Source organism: Bos javanicus, chromosome 15 (assembly GCF_032452875.1).
Source record: "Bos javanicus breed banteng chromosome 15, ARS-OSU_banteng_1.0, whole genome shotgun sequence".
In the NCBI taxonomy this organism is placed as follows: domain Eukaryota; kingdom Metazoa; phylum Chordata; class Mammalia; order Artiodactyla; family Bovidae; genus Bos; species Bos javanicus.
Window position 1 is genome coordinate 34,261,488 of NC_083882.1, and position 17,149 is coordinate 34,278,636.

The following is a 17,149-nucleotide window of genomic DNA, read 5'->3' on the forward strand; positions in this document are numbered from 1 at the left end:
ATGGATTTGGTGCAGCCTGTGCACCCTTTGGGCAAAACAATTCATGTCCACTGGTTCTGTCGCGTCATCAATTTTCAGAGGTTATCGTCATTTGTTCCTCTTTGAAACGTCCATAGAGATGACTGGAGCTCTGGCTTGTCCCTCAGCTCTGGCCGGACTCAAATGAACTTACTTTGTTCTTGTCGGAAGGGGGAAAGTGGGTCAGGCTGTTTTGGCATTTCAGGCATGGAGTCCTGGTTCTACTGCAGGCCCTGGTCTCCATGGAAATGAAAAATAGTGTTTGTCATGCCTGTTCCTGGATTGAATTCCAAACTCTGGGCTGAACAGAAGCTTCAGGAAAGCCAGGGAGTGGGGGAGTGGGGTGGATGGAGCCTGTGGCCACTGTGATGAGAATCTGTCCTCCTTGGCTTGTGTTGGAAAAGGCAGGCAACCTTTGCCCAGTCTCTGACCCTCTCTTCACCCATCACCTCTCTGAACCAGAAACACCAGTAAAAGGGTAACTGATACCCTTCTGCCTTTCTCCCTGGCCAAAGACTTTCCATGGACCTTGTCTTTTTGTTAATTGGTCAATTAATAAATTCATCAACAACTGAAGTCACTGCTAAGATCTTCTCCACAAGTACTTTTCCAGGCTTAAGTTAACTCCCTAATGAGAATGTATCTAGTATGTACCTGCCGTGTGCTCAGTCGTGTCCTACTCATTGCAACCCCATAGACTGTAGCCCACCCGGCTCCTCTGTCCGTGGGATTTCCCAGGCAAGAATACTGAAGTGGGTTGCCATTTCCTCCTCCAGGGGACCTTCCTGATCCAGGGATCAAACCCCAATCTCCTGCATCTGCAGGTGGATCCTTTACCCCACATCACCTGGGAAGCCTCCATCGAGTATGTACCTAGAAGACATTAGACGGCTGGCTGCAGATGTTTTGGATGGGCTCTGCTACCTTTCATTCCTTTTGTAGGATTTTTTTTTTTTTTTAATTAACTTCACATAGGTACTTGAACAAGATAGGGATGGAAGAATGAGTCAGTGGAAATTGTTGGCCATAAAAAGTGCCCTGAATTGTCTACACAGTAGCTACAGAGATGGGGACCCAGTGAGGGACAGTGCAGAGAGGGGGTGGGGGCTGGGCCATGTGGACCCTTTGAGCCAATATTGGGGTGACCATTGGCCACATAGTGAGTCTGGAGAATTGTCGAGCTTCCGTTTGTAAAGTGTCCCTGCCCTTGGTCTGATCTGGTAACAATCTAGTTCTGCGTTCTTGGTTCCAAATTTCAAACAGAACCTGTCCCTGAACACTGTGTCTATTTCACCCAAAGGCCCAACTTGGAAAGCCCCCAGGGCATTTCAGCAAGTTACTAGCACAGAAAAGAGGGAACGAGCTGTTCATCTCTGTCAGAATCTTGGTCTTCTGGCAGTGGAGGGAGACCCACTCTGTGTCACGGTCTGAAGTTGTATTGTATGAATTGTGGCAGGAAGGAAGAGCATTATCCTTAACCTTGCTGAAATGTAGCATGATGCTACATTCTGGCCAGAGTGTGGTGTGCTGGAACCAGGCTGAGAGAGACCTGCTTTAGCGTAAGTTGGGAAGAGAGCTTCTATGCCATAAACAATGCGTGCTGTATATGCTGAGTCACTTCAGTTGTGTCCCATTCTGTGACCCCGTTGACTGTAGCCCACCAGGCTCTCCTTCTGTGCGTGGGATTCTCCAGGCAAGAATAAAACAGACCAGCAAAAAGTGCCAACAGCAACAAAAGGGCATCTCTTTAGAGGCTGTCTGGCCCTTCTCTTCAACCAGGTAATCACAGTGTGACACATAAGGCACCGTTGGCTTTTTCTCCCTTAAACAAGGAATTGGACCCAGTGGCAAAGTTGTTGCCAGGTCTAGGTTCTAAGTGCTAGGCTCTCAAAGAGTGAGCTCTGTACATGGTCACCAGGCGGTCCTCTTAGGGGAACTGTACTACATTTTCTGTCCTTTCCAAACCCCACCCCATCTGCTATCCTAAAAAGCGTGGGGAGGGGGGAATGTCACTGAGACTTCCCCTACTGAGCACCCCGTCCGGCTTCCTGCTAACCCCTTGGTGGACAGTCACATCATCTCTCTGGACCTGTGCTTCATCCATAACAGAGAGAGGACTGGATCAGATGAGCCCTTCTAACTCTGGAACAGTCATCCCTGAGACTGTGGTTTTGTATTCATGGGTAAAGAAGGCCAAGACCAAGAGCTTCAGGACATTGTAACAAGAACTGAACAGGCCTGGGAAGTTTTTTGTTTGTTTGTTTGTTTGTTTCCTAAATGACTTGGTATTTTGCTCTCCAGGGAGGAGAGCCCAAGGGGAGCGTGGAGCCCAATTAGGATTTGTGATCTGGGCCATTTTTCTTCTTTACAAAGTTCTGATTGGGTCTGCCCTTCCCATCTTCTGTGCTGTGTGCATTTAATGGGTACAGAGCCACTATGTGACAAGCAGGAACACAGAGAGGAATCGAAAATCAACCATCTTCAGGGAATTCCCCTAAATTCTGAATTTGGATCCATTTTAGGTGGACAGATTTAATGGAGGCATTTGCAGGTAGCATGGAAATTTCATGCAAATGTTATGCAAATACACCTGTGGGCCTTCCTGTCTCAGACACTCGAACATGTGCTATAGGAAAATTCAAAGTGGAGCTGGCTAATTTGCATGGATATTTGCAGTGCTATTATAAAGAAGTGAGGAGGATTACTGATGAGACTTCCGAATTGTCATGGGGATGGGAGGTGCATGGCTGGTTAACAGAATAGTCAGCTGTTGGGAATTAGGGACAACTGGATATCAGAATCAGCTTTAACTCGATGATACTAAGGGCAGGGAGGGATGAGGTGCTTGTAGTATGGCTGTGGGCACGGGATCTCATGATTAATTATCAAGCTCCTGCACCAAAAGAAGGTGTGTTGTGTCATGTTATTGGTTAGTCATTAAGTTGTGTCTGACTCTTTGTGACTCTGTGGACTGTAGCCCACCAGGCGTCTCTGTCCATGTAATTTCCCAGGCAAGAATACTGGAAGGCATTGCCATTTCCTTTTCTGGGGTATCTTCCCAACCCAGGGATCATACCTGTATCTCCTGTATTGGCAGGCAGATTCTTTACCACTGAGCCACTAGGGAGGTCCATAGTTTTGAGAACCACACCTTCATGCCCAGTCCCAGCAACCCTGGGGTCTTCTCCATCGGCAATTCCTCTGACAAGCTCTTCACGACCCAGATAATCACGATGGTGTGATCACTGACCTAGAGCCAGACATCCTGGAATGTGAAGTCAAGTGGGCCTTAGAAAGCATCACTACGAACAAAGCTAGTGGAGGTGATGGAATTCCAGTTGAGCTATTTCAAATCCTGAAAGATGATGCTGTGAAAGTGCTGCACTCAATATGCCAGCAAATTTGGAAAACTCAGCAGTGGCCACAGGACTGGAAAAGGTCAGTTTTCATTCCAATCCCAAAGAAAGGCAATGCCAAAGAATGCTCAAACTACCGCACAATTGCACTCATCTCACACGCTAGTAAAATAATGCTCAAAATTCTCCAAGCCAGGCTTCAGCAATATGTGAACTGTGAACTTCCTGATGTTCAAGCTGGTTTTAGAAAAGGCAGAGGAACCAGAGATCAAATTGCCAATATCTGCTGGATCATGGAAGAAGCAAGAGAGTTCCAGAAAAACATCTATTTCTGCTTTATTGACTATGCCAAAGCCTTTGACTGTGTGGATCACAATAGACTGTGGAAAATTCTGAAAGAGATGGGAATACCAGACCACCTGATCTGCCTCTTGAGAAATCTGTATGCAGGTCAGGAAGCAACAGTTAGAACTGGACATGGAACAACAGACTGGTTCCAAATAGGAAAAGGAGTATATCAAGACTGTATATTGTCACCCTGCTTATTTAACTTCTATGCAGAGTACATCATGAGAAACGCTGGACTAGAAGAAACACAAGTTGGAATCAAGATTGCCGGGAGAAATATCAATAACCTCAGATATGCAGATGACACCACCCTTATGGCAGAAAGTGAAGAGGAACTCAAAAGCCTCTTGATGAAAGTGAAAGTGGAGAGTGAAAATGTTGGCTTAAAGCTCAACACTTAGAAAACGAAGATCATGGCATCTGGTCCCATCACTTCATGGGAAATGAGTGAAACAGTGGAAACAGTGTCAGACTTTATTTTGGGGGGCTCCAAAATCACTGCAGATGGTGACTGCAGCCATGAAATTAAAAGATGCTTACTCCTTGGAAGGAAAGTTATGACCAACCTAGATAGCATATTCAAAAGCAGAGACATTACTTTGCGAACAAAGGTCCGTCTAGTCAAGGCTATGGTTTTTCCAGTGGTCAGGTATGGATGTGAGAGTTAGACTGTGAAGAAAGCTGAGCACTGAAGAATTGATGCTTTTGAACTGTGGTGTTGGAGAAGACTCTTGAGAGTCCCTTGGACTGCAAGGAGATCCAACCAGTCCATTCTGAAGGAGATCAGCCCTGGGATTTCTTTGGAAGGAGTGATGCTAAAGCCGAAACTCCAGTACTTTGACCACCTCATGCGAAGAGTTGACTCATTGGAAAAGACTGATGCTGGGAGGGATTGGTGGTAGGAGGAGAAGGGGATGACAGAGGATGAGATGGCTGGATGGCATCACTGACCCGATGGACGTGAGTCTGGGTGAACTCCGGGAGTTGGTGATGGACAGGGAGGCCTGGCGTGCTGCGATTCATGGGGTCGCCAAGAGTCGGACACAACTGAGCGACTGAACTGAACTGACAAGCTCAGCTGATTTTCTGTTCCAGCGAGTCCACCCACCCAGTAGACACTGAACAGCTAATATACTAAAGAGAGTTATAAACAGATTTATCCCTTGATACTTACACGATTAGTCCATGGGAACACTCGTTCTCAAATTTTGGAGTGCGTCAGAATGAGCTATGGTGCTTGTTTTCAATGCAGATTCACAAGACGGTTTCCTGGAAATTGTCATTTATTGAGTGGGGTGCGGTTGGGATTTTGCACTTCAAGGAAGCATCCCAGTTGGATTTGGTTCCCACTTAGGAAGATCCCTTGGAGAAGGGAAAGGCCACCCACTCCAGTATTGTGGCCTGGACAATTCCATGGACTATATAGTCCATGGGGTCGCAAATAATCTAGCGTGACTGAGCGATTTTCACTAGGAAGTAATAGGGCTTCCATGGTGACTCAGACGGTAAAGAATCTGCCTGCAATGTAGAAAACCTGGGTTCAGTCCCTGGGTCAGGAAGATCCCCTGGAGAAGGGAATGGCTACCTACTCCAGTATTCTTGTCTGAAGAATCCCATGGACAGGGGAGCCTGGAGGGCTGCACTCCATGGGGTCACAAAGAGTCAGACACGATTGAGCAACTAACACTTTCACTTTGATGGGAATTAATATTTGGGAGCATTCAAAGCATGTTCATAGACCACTCTGAGGGAAAAGGGCAAGAATAATCCAGTTTTTACAGAGAGGAACAAAAACCTTAATACTATCAGCTCAGAAATATTTATTGAGCATTCATTATGTCTCAGGCACTACACTAAAGATCTGTGTCACTTGTGTTATTTCATTTAACACAACAGTCCTCTGGGATAGGTATCCATGTTTTTCATTTGTCCTATGAGGAAAATAAGGCTTAGGGGCCAGGTTTGTACAGCAAGTTGCAGAGCTGGGCCTCAACCCTGAGCCTGCTGACTCCACACACTGGCATTAATCCTGACCCTGCAGGGCCCAGGCAGGCCTTCAGCAAACTGTTTCAGTTGAAACTGGCTTTCTAAATTTCTAATCCGATGCTGTATCAGAGTAGGGTGCCCTGGAATGTATCGGGCAGTCTTCTAATGCTATACAATGTGCCTGTACAGCACATTGAAACTGTGACAGCCGTTAAGTTTGATCAGCCAGGTATTCGCAGAACTGGGCCCAGGGGGAACCAGAAAGTGAACATGAAGAATCTGGGGGTGGGGAGGAGGGGTCTGATTGGAGATGAGCCAGAGCTGGAAGGCTCTGTGGCCAGAGACCCCGGATGGAGCTGCTGGGGGTAGGGCAGCCAGTACATACCTTGAAATCTCTGGGGTAGAAACAGTTGACTTCAGTGCAAGCAAATGAGTTAACCTAGGTGAGGAGCACCGGACCTGTTCTGCTCGGGGATCTGAGACTGTGTGGGTAGCTGATCAGGAAGCTGGCTTGCTGGCACTGTCTACCCGGGCCAACACGACCACACCGGGCGGGAGGATGGGAACAGGATGCCAAGCGGACGGGGGCTGTGGCTCCCGTGTCTCCAGTGGGGGTGGGAGATGCAGCCAGGAAAGTCGCCGCAGAAAGCCAAGGGCCTTGGTCCTCTTTCCCTGGGCCCCTGTTTCTTGGGGACTTCAGGCAGACCTAACTGTGGGAAGCCAGGACCGAACTGTAGCATGTGGGACTGTGGTCAGACTTTAGGAAGCACTGTTTGTTAGCAAGGTAACCGGGAGAGGAGTTAACATTGTCTTGTTGGAGGTTTTAAAACAGGAGAGATGGGAAGTGAGTGAATGACCTCTGGGCCCCTTGCAATGGGTTAAAAGTGACTAGGGGAGGTCGCCTCAGCTGACCTAATATTGGGGAAAGCTAATGATGACAAGAATCTTTTTCTAAGTACTCACTTACGTACGTCATGCTTCAGAGGCACACAGTTCCTTGTAATGTGCTATGTACTCCATGCTCTCTTATATTTTAGGCTTTCATACCTTTGTTCTTGCTGATGTTTTGGCTTATTTATTTACATATTTTGATTTTTCAGGAACCTTCTCTTCCTGCTACCATGCCCTTCACCTGGCTCACTCTGACACATTTTCCAGGACCCAGCTTAAATCCCAAGGGCCATATCTTCAAGGCAGCGTTTATGGACCCCTGTCTAAGACGCCTTTCCTCTTTCCTGTCACACTGCTTGTTGCTTTTATTAAAATGAGAGGAACATGTGTCTAGCTCTTCCTGATGGCAGTGTCCCAAGTATAAAGATCCTTTCTCACTCACCAGTGTGAACCTGAACTTGAACGCCTAGGATTATGCCAGGTGCTCAGTGTATGTTTGTAGAACAGAAGACCCAGGTAAGAAGTTCTGTCACCTAGGCCAGGCACACAACCTCTATTGCTCAGGTTGCTTACGTGAAATTAAGAGTTGGTTATATTAACTCTAAAATCTACGAGGGGAGTTCTTAGTCCACTAGCTCCTCCAATCCTTGTCTTCCTTTTCTTTCTACAGCAAATCTACAGTCATGTTTAGCTTTAAAACCTGCAGATTTTGAAATATAATGTATTACTATTGTTAATAAGGATGGCCGAATCAGATTAAAGGCGAATCGTGGAGTTTGTTGGAAAGACAATATTACAGATTATAAGATTCATCAGAATAGGTTTTATTTGTTCAGCAGGACAGCTGAATCTGTAGAATGGAGTGCCTTTAAAAGAGTTTTAGGGGGAAAACCAAATATTGTATATTAATGCATATATGTGGGATCTGAAAAAATTGATATAGATGGTCTTATTTACAAAGCAGAAACAGAGACATGGACATAGAGAACAAATGCATTGACACCAAGGGGGGAAAGGGGGTGGGATAAATTGGGATTGACAGATATGCATTATTGATACTATGTATAAAATAGATAACTAATGAGAACCTACTGTAGAGCAGGGGGAACTCTGCTGAATGCTCTGTGGTGTCCTGAATAGGAAAGAAATCCATAAAAAGAGGGGATTGTGTAATGTATAGCTGCTTCACTTTGCTATACAGCAGAAACTAACGCATTTTAAAGCAGCTATACTCCAGTAAAGCTTTTTTTAAAAAATAAGAGTTTTAGAAGGAATTTCCTGGCAGTCCAGTGATCAGGACTTAGCAGTTTCCCTGCTAAGGGCCTGGGTTCAATCTCTGGTCAGGGAACTAAGATCCTACGAGCCGCACAGGGTGGCCAAAGTGGGGGCGGGGGGAAGCTTAGTAAAAGAGTTTTGTTGTTGCTGTTCAGTCGCTCAGTTGTGACCCCATGGACTGCAGCACACCAGGCTTCCCTGTCCTTCACCATCTCCCAGAGCTTGCTCAAACTCATGTCCACTGAGTCAGGATGCCAGCCAACCATCCTGTTCTCTGTCATCCCCTTCTCCTCCTGCCTTCAATCTTTCCCAGCATCAGGGTCTTTTTAAATTAGTCAGTTGGCTCTTCACGTCAGGTGGCCAGAGTATTGGAGCTTGAGTCCTTTCAGCACCAGTCCTTCCAGTCCAGCAAATCTAGTGGTGGTTTTGCTGAGTTAGGGCTCTAGTAGCTCCAAGCATTTTCTTCTCATTTAGTGAGGGATCAGAGTGGAGGAGGAGCGTGGGGTAGGGGATAAGAATGCTTTTGGGCTCGTCTTGAGTGTGAGCGTTGTGTGGGAAGGTCTGGTGTCAGGTGGACGAGTATGGGAGGGATCTGGGGACAGGCTTCGATGGCTGAGGCAGAGCGTGTGCGGGGAGGAGCGGCCAAGCAGGAGCTCTCAAGGGTACTTGGAGGTGATAGTTGGGGAATTTCTGACCGTAGTTTGAAGTTCACATTATTCCAAGAACGGTAGAAAACCAGAGAGAGGAGGGTGGCTAAAAATGACAGCTTTACTTTTTGTAAAAAGTTCATTTTGACAGCAACATAGGGAATGGATGGAAGCCTGGAGGCAGAAAGTTGATTCTTCTTTCCATTCACCCAGCTCACCATCAGTCCTTGTGATCTATCCTACATTCGCTTTACTCAGCAAACAAGCATTATTGAATGCTTGGTTCTGAGCACAGGCTCTGTAATCAGTAGGCCCACATTTGATCAGTCCTCTCCTGCCCCTTACCCATCTGTGTGACGCTGGGCAAACTACTTACTCTGTCAGTTGTTCAGTTTAGCACCTGAAAAGTAGGACTAGCAACACCCCTAAATACTTGGCAGGGTGGTTTGAAAGATTAAATTAGATAATGCTTAATAAGTGCTTGCCATTATGCCAGGAGCTCATAAACGTTCATGAACTTAGCTATTTGTGTTCATAGTAGCAGGTTGGCGGTACAAATGCGGGAGCTGTCGTGATCCTGGGGGCTGTTAAAGCCGTGGGTGGTGTGGAGAGCTGCCCCGGAAGGAGACTCGGTGCAGATGTTAGCTGAGCTCATGCTGTTAATACTTACAGAGCATCCTGGTGAACCATGAGGAAGGTACAGAGGCACGTGCCCCCAGGAGTGGCAGCTCTTCGCTTTAACACCAGGCAGAGTGTGATCAGTGCTTTGGTCAGTTCATTGGTGAAGATTTAGAAAAGCCTTTTGGAGAAGGTGGGGTTGAATTGGGTCCTAAAGGATGAATGAGACTCCATTGGGTAGATGTGAAGGGAGAGTGTTTCCTGCACAAGTGGTGAACAGTGGGGGAGTCAGAAAGAGGATGCATGCTAAGAAAACTATGGGGAGATAAGCAGGCCTGGAAGATAGGAACTCTTGTTTTTTTCTGGCTGCACTGGGTCTTCGTTGCTGCACTCAGGCTTTCTCTAGTTGCACTGAGCAGGGGCTTCTCTCTGTTGTGACGTGCGGGCTTCTCATTGCTGTGGCTTCTCTTGGTGCGGAGCACGGGCTCTAGGTGCTCAGGTTTCAATAGTTGCGGCTCTTGGGCTTAGTGACCTTGAGGCATGTGGAATCTTCCTAGCCCAGGGATCAAATCCACGTCCCCTGCATTGGCAGGTGGATTCTTAGCCACTGGACCAGCAGGGAAGTCCAGTGGGGACTCTTTAAGTGAGTACAGAGAGAAAGTATTGAGGTCTAGGTAACTGTCAAAGGATTTTTGGTAGAGAACTTTGAATTCCATTCTGAGGATTTGAGACTTTAATATGAATGTCAGTAAGAGGGCAGATAGGTAGTATCAAGCTTTTATTTAGGAAGACTTTTAAAAAGGACAAAGATATGAATGGTCACAAAAGAGGGAAGGCGAGGAGAAAACCACTCAGAAGGTTCTTAGAAAACTCTAGGGCAGAAGCATTGAGAACTTGAACTAGGACCCTGGGAAAAGAAGGAAAGGATGCATTCCAGAACTTTAAGGAAATGGAATTGATGGGATTCAGTGACTCACCTTTTGTGGGGGGACATGGAAGTGGTGAATTTGCAGCCTGAGAGACTAGGAAGTGGTGGTGCCACTGAGGACGGGCCGTAGTGGGAGGAGGCTTGGGAGGAGAGACCACCTGCCCGGCTCTGAATCCGAGGTGCTCGTGAGATACCCGTTTAGAGGAGCTGTCCTGTTGGCAGCAGGTTGTTGGGCTGAAGCTAACAGATGTGATTTGGGTCAGAAGCAGGTAGAGGAGTCCTTTGATTCCAGGCATAGTTGAAGTCACAGAAAACAGGAAATGGCTTGGGCGGTGAAGAGCCCACCTTTGGAGAGGAACTGAATTATAGGCAGAAAGGTGAGAGTGGAACTAATTGCTGAGACAGGAAGAGGAATAGGAGAGGTGTGTGTCATCAGGAAGAAGGGGAGAGATTTTCAAGAGCAACGCAAATGATCAACAGCCTTATAAGCACAGAGATGGAAGTGGCACATGAGCGTGTAAATTGTTGATTGACATGTTGAAAGCAGTGTCTTTGGGTGACGTGGAGGGTCAGCTGACATGGGATCACTAAGGGTGGAGGATATCTCATGGACATGTCCATCCTGGGTGCCTGAGAGGCAGGAGGTTTTAGATAGTTGGGTACGTTTCCTCCAGGTTGGGATTTTTTGCCCACCCCTTGCTGGAATCTCAACAGCCACTTATCAGCAGGGATGCAGAGTTTGAGGAAGGATAAAGGGACCTCCTTTCTATTCCCAAGGCTGGAATGACCGTGTGTGAGGATGTCTTATCTCAGAAAAAGACGGGAGCCCACCTGTGGGATCATATGTCTGAGATGGGCTTGTGCAAGGTATCATCCACTCTCTAGTTAGTCCTTCTCTGAGCACACTGGGTGAGGTTAGGGGCAGAATTCCTGACTGTTGTTCCAGCAGAGCAGTCTTAGGAGATGGTGTCAGCCCTGGAGTACTTGGCCATGGGTTGAAATTGGCTTGAAAGAAAGGGGGCTGCCCCAGGGAGATGAGCACCTGAGTCCGCTCTTTGGATGGGTCCAAGAATCCACTTGCCACCGTTTTAATGTTCCGCTTTTCCAGCTGAAGGAAAGGAACGTAATTTCCTTTCTCCAGGTTTTGTCGTAGTGAATGAGTTTAGAAGCAGAGGGTAAGGATGTTGGCAATGTGGTGAGACCTGGAAGAGCCGCTTGTTGTAAATCCTAGTTGTTGTTGGTACTGTAACGAGTTTCAAATTCTGTTTGGGGTAAAGCACAGCATTGGCCACAAGTGTCTCCACACATCCTCTCGCGGTTCGTTTTTCCCTTTTGTTTCTGCTCTGCATCAGCTTCCTTCCAGGAGTCAAAGGCTCACCCTTGTCCCACTGCTGCCCTCCTCCCACACTTGCTGGCTGGGGCTTTGGGGCTCCCCTCCTGTCCTCCCTGCCGAGGATCCCCAGGTGGAAGGTTCTGCCCAAAGGGGATGGTTTTCATTGCAAATGGGTCCAGTGGGCCATCTGAGGTTGCAGCTGGATCTTCATGCAAATGGCAGAGTTCCCCAGCCTGCACTCCACTCGCTTAGGGAGGGCCCAGAGTGTTTCCTGGGGCCCCGATGGCCTTGGATCTGGCAGTGCCCAAAGTCTGACGCTGCCCTGACTGCCCACTTCTCAGCCCCTCCCCTTGTGCTTCTTTGGCCTTCCTGTCTCCTGTGTGTTTTCCATCTCTTTCCTACATAACCTTTCCTTTCCCCATTTTCTCAGAGCAAAGCAAACACCTGTTAGAACTTGGCTGCATCGAGTTTTCCTCTCCACTTCCTTCCTTCATCTCCTCTAGTCCTTTAAGAACACAAGATAAATATTTATAAAGTGCACAAGCCTTGGTATGAGGGGATTTGGTGGGTGTATAAGGTAGTTGTTGGAAATGAATTTGGGGGAGGGGACATAGCATGTGGGAACTTCCGCTGTGTTTACCTTTGCCCTGGGCAAGGGGAGCAGGAGATAACATGCTTGCTAAGTCACTTCAGTTGTGTCCGACTCTGTGCAACCCCATAGACGGCAGCCCACCAGGCTCCCCCATTCCTGGGATTCTCCAGGCAAGAACAGTGGAGTGGGTTGCCATTTCCTTCTCCAATGCATGAAAGTGAAAGTGAAGTCGCTCAGTTCTGTCCGACTCTTAGCAACCCCATGGATTGCAGCCTAACAGGCTCCTCCGTCCATGGGATTTTCCAAGCAAGAGTACTGGAATGGGGTGCCATTGCCTTCTCTGAGAGATAACATAGCTTGCAAGGGAATAGACGTGTGGGCGAGTTACAAGTCAGAAGACCCAGATTTCATTTCTAAGCCCTCTGTGATCAGAGGACACTTGGTTCTCTTTGCCATGTACTGGTCTTTATTTTAAAAATAGGAATTGTGGCACTTGTCATTACTACCTTGGTGAAATGATTCCTTAAATGCTTTGGAAAGTGGGATTATTTTTGTTATTTTTTTATGGGCAGATATCTGTGAGGCAAAATGTAGAACCTGAATTTTGCAGCATGTATAAAATGAGCTGATAATATTGATAAATGATCTCTAATGAGTCTCTCAGCTCTTATATTCCGTTTTCCCTAGACAATTCTTGGCATATAATGGGGGGAGAGGGTAGGTCCTAACAAAATTTGGTGGATGGACAGACAGATGGATGGCTGGATGAACGAATCTCTAAATGTCTATTCGCCCTACTTACCTTCCTACTGCTATTTCCATTTCACGTGGGCACCACCGCCCCCTCCTGGCCAGCAGCAGTATTACTGTGCAGTCCATAGGTGGGCCATAGCTGGGCCCTTTCGTCCCTATTTCTCCCCAGCCCCAAACCCTGGCTCCCTGAGCTGGCTCCTTGGGACCTGTCTTTGGCCCTCAATTACTGACAGCTTGTCTTTCCTGCCCCTCCCTGTCACCCCACTCCCTCTCTCCGTCTGCCCCTGCAGCACTGCCAGTAACTCCAACCGCAGCACGCCAGCCTGCTCCCCCATCCTCCGGAAGCGGTCTCGCTCACCAACCCCGCAGAACGTAGACGGAGACACCATGGTGGAGAAGGGCTCAGATCACTCCTCGGACAAGTCGCCGTCCACTCCGGAGCAGGGCGTGCAGCGCAGCTGCTCCTCACAGTCCGGCCGCAGTGGTGGCAAAAACTCCAAGGTGAGCCTGACCCGCCGGCCACTCTGTCCTTGCTCATTAGCTGGCTGCAGGGAGGCTGGCGTTGGGGGAACAGTGAGGTAGAGAACCCCTTCGTGGAGGGACCTGATGTGATTGACCAGCTCTAGTGTACCAGAGAGAGCCTCTGTTCTGTGAGGTGAGAGTGGGAGGCAGGGGAGAACCCCTATTAAATCTTGATCTTCTTAGCTTAGCCCTCAGAGAGGCCCCAGGAGCTAGTAAAAGGATTCCACAATGACCACCGTCTCTCATTAGGGGCGAGGGAGGCTCACAAGCCTTGAGATTTGGAGGAGGCGAGCTCTGGGGGTTAGGTGGAGGTCATCTCTTCAGCACTGCTACCGTTTCCAAATTTGGTGTGGAAGGGAACATTATTCGGGACAAATACAGTGCTGGGAAGGGAGTCCTCAGGGACCATTGCAGAATGCTGTATTGACCTTGGCCTTGGCCATCACCCAGCCTTACCTTCGGTAATAACCCACCTGGTACCCACCTGGCCAAGAAGAGGGCGACAGGGCTGTCCACCCTTCCCAAGTATGTCCTTGTTACCACCGGAGCCCCCGTTTGCCTGAGAGGGCCTGGGCTGCTTATGCTTCCACAAAGAGTCGTCCGCCCCCGCCTTTAGTCCTTTGGGAGGCAGACAGTGTCTCTGCCTTGAAGCTCCTTAGAGGAGCTTCTCTTTCCCTCTTGACTCACAGTCCCTGGGGAGGTGGGGAGACCCTGGGAGGCTCGGGAGCTGGCATCCCAGCTGAATTTGTCTTTTGATTTCTTGTTCTTCCTCTTCTTCCCCACCATCCCCCAAATACCTTCTTTGCATGCATGGTCTTAGTCTCACAAGCGCCTCTCAAAAGTAAGCCATCTTTTGTCTCTGTCTTCGGTCTCCCCTCCGGTGTTGAATTGTCTGTAGTGCTCCGCACCCCACCCTCCGCCCCCTGCCCAGTTTGGCCCATGTGTCTTGCTTGGTCCCTTTCCCAGAAGGGCCAGCCCCACTGACCCTGGCAGGCTGGCTGAGGTCACCAAGGGACCATTCCCACTGCACCTGGAGTCAGAGAACAGACCCGCCCCCGTCCTCCCCACCCCACCCCTAACCCCGTCTCTGCCTGCTCCCCAAACACTGCCTCAGCAGGGAGTCTGTCCCCTCCTTACATGGTGCCGTTGAGAAGCAGAGTCCTGCCGGGGCTTAGTTTCATTCCTTTGGGGAAGGGAGGCTCCGGATCTGGTGGAGCAGTGGGACCTGATGCCTGCTGCTCAGGTGAGTTGATTGAAGCTCACAGATTCTCCTACGTGAGTTCCCTGATACAGTAGAGCAACCCTAGGAGCTCACCTTAGCCACTCCTTCCTTCTGCTTGCTCAGCCTGAGCGCTCCTCACTGCTTCCATCCACCGTCCAGCCTGCGGCTCGTGGTGTTCTTAGGATCCTGGCTCGTGATCAGAGGGGAACGTTTTTCCCAGAGGGCATGGTGCCAACACTGGAAGGTCATGGACATAGACAGCCCCTACCAGGCCCTGCATAGATATGATCAGGTCAGGGAGCCTGTGCCAAGAGTCTACCCGGGACCCCAGGATTTGAGAAGCCTAAGGAGAACTTAGAGGGAGTGGAGGATGAATAGTAGGTGTTTCAGAACAGCGGGGCTCAGGAAATGATACCCACAGGGGAAGCGGGTGGCTACAGCCTAGAGAAAAGAGAGCTGAGAGGTGAACTTAATCATAGTCTCAAGCCTCTGTTTTGGGGAGCAGCAGGATAAACAGCTGTTCCGCTTCCTGAGGGGTGAACGAGAGGTTACAGGGCTAATCCTGCAGTCTGTGACCTTGAGGGTAAAAGCTCATCTTAGCTCTAAGGATTTTGAATGACGGCTGCTGGCTGTGGGCAGGAGGAGGAAACTGTGCCTGTACTGAGCAGGCCCCCAGGAGTCTGCTGTGGGTTTGGGACTTAACGGTGCAGGGCTGTGGGACGGACGGGGTCTGGAGATGACCTCTGTCCACCCCTCCAGAGTGCCTCAGTCCGTTGGCTGGGGAGAGGGCAGATGCTGCTGGACAAGGTGTCTGGTTATTGTTCCTCTGCCTCTGCCCACAGGGCGTGTACCTTTGCCATCCTAAGGTCAAGCCTCGAGCTTCCTCACCCTCTTACCCCTGTGCCAAGGCACTCAGCGAGCAGAACACTTACTTATGGTCAATAGCACTCACAGAGTGCCTCTTTTGGTCAGGTGATGAGGTTGAAAGGAGCATCCAATAATGGGGGGTTTTAAAACTTGTAAGTAGTAGATCTTCTGTAAGAAAGGAATATGAAGACCAGATTCTCACCCCCAGGCAGCGTCCAGTCTGGAAAGAGAGATAAGAAACACAGATTATCCACATTGTCTGTTCCCAGATTATCCACAAACCAAACCTGACCTTAAGGACCACAGGAGTAGTTGGGATGCTCCGTGAATTCAAAGGCAGGGGAGAGCTCATGTCTGAGGCAGGGAGCTGGTGCCCAGAGCTGGGCTAGAACTCCCAGTAGGATTGTGGAGGGGCACAAGGGGGCCTCAGAAGGGACCGGGACCTGAGTGTAAACCCAGAGTGCATCTCTGCCCCTTTCCTGCTGAGGAGCTGAAGAGGGAAGGAACGAGCTCCCCGCCTCCCCACCCCATTCATCACCGACACCCCAGCAGTTAACAAGGACTGAGTTGTGCGGGGAGGGTACCGTGCCACCCCAGGGAGACGTGGTTGCGGCCGTGGTCGGTCTGGGACAGACTTCGAAGATGACACCTGAGGACCAGTATAGAAATCAGGTTCTGCAAGGTCAGTGCCTGGAGCAGAGAGCGAGGGAAAGCTACAAGGGGGAGAGAAAGAGAGGAGGAGGGTCTTGTGGTGGGAACACCCCATCCCCCATGGAGCATTTTTTCAGGTTGACCCCATGTACCCACAGGGAGGGGTCTGGCCGCTAGAGCTATCGTCACTGTTCTCACAGCCAGGCCACCTCTCTCCCTGTGTCACCTGCACCTTTTAGGGGAGATGACCTCATATACTCTTCAGACGGACTGGAGAGTGCCCCCACTTTTCCCTGGAGCCAGACCTCACTCACTGTCTGTCTCCTCTTCTCCGCACCCCCATTTCCTTGTGTAATACGTTGGAGTTGGACTAGGTAGCCAGGGAGGTCTTGCTCCTGTGACTCTGTAGCTATCCTGGTGCAGCTGACCCTGGCTGGGGCAGCCCTGCCCAGAGCCCAGGGCTGGACATCAAGGCCCAGTTCTGTTCCAGGACCCCTTAGTTGGTGCCACCTCCCAGCTTCTGCTCTGTAGTGCTGGCCTGCGGCCACCAGGGGGAGCCCCGCAGCCGTTGCCTGCCCCACCAGCTCCTGAACTGGGTACTGAGCTGTCTGGTAGGACCCAGGCTGGTCCCTGCCTGGCCCCGCATTGTGGCTCCCTGCGCTGGGTGTGCAGTGTCACGGGCTCTGTAGCTCTGGTGTGCCTTTAACCTTTTGACCCTCGCCCTGTTTTTCGATCCTAATTTTTGTGGTTTCCTTTCCAGTACGACAGACTTTACCTGATCAAAGTAAGAAACTGTTCTTTGCTCCCTACTCCTAGAACTGTAGCGCTCCTCTGTCCCTCCCCTGCCCCCATCCCATCTCCAGACTCCTGGGCCTTTGCACTGGGGAGATGTGTAAGAAAGTTGCTGTTTCCAGGGACCTTGGGGTCCCCCAGGGGCTTGCTCTGCAGACTTCTAGGAAAAGCATAGAAGCCTGCTCAGCTCAGCCCTCACCTAGCAGCTGTCTTTGGGCAGTTTTCCTGATGTCCCCTCCTCCCCTCCTGGCTAAATCCACTAATACGTAACCTGTTAGAAAGCCCTTGCCCACTCCTTCATTCTGTTCTTCCCCCACCCCCAGCCCTCTCTGCACAGGAGGACAGAGGGG

General features: G+C 49.6%; 1 protein-coding gene across 7 annotated transcripts in view; it reads left to right on the forward strand.

Moving 5' to 3' along the window:
• Positions 1–17,149, forward strand: part of GRAMD1B (GRAM domain containing 1B) — a 187,999-nt gene that overhangs the window by 125,817 nt on the left and 45,033 nt on the right. For all 7 annotated transcript variants that reach the window (XM_061440645.1, XM_061440638.1, XM_061440639.1 and 4 more), the window contains one exon: positions 13,036–13,246. In XM_061440645.1, coding sequence (XP_061296629.1) covers positions 13,036–13,246 — 211 coding nt within the window. The remainder of the gene's footprint in view (positions 1–13,035; positions 13,247–17,149) is intronic.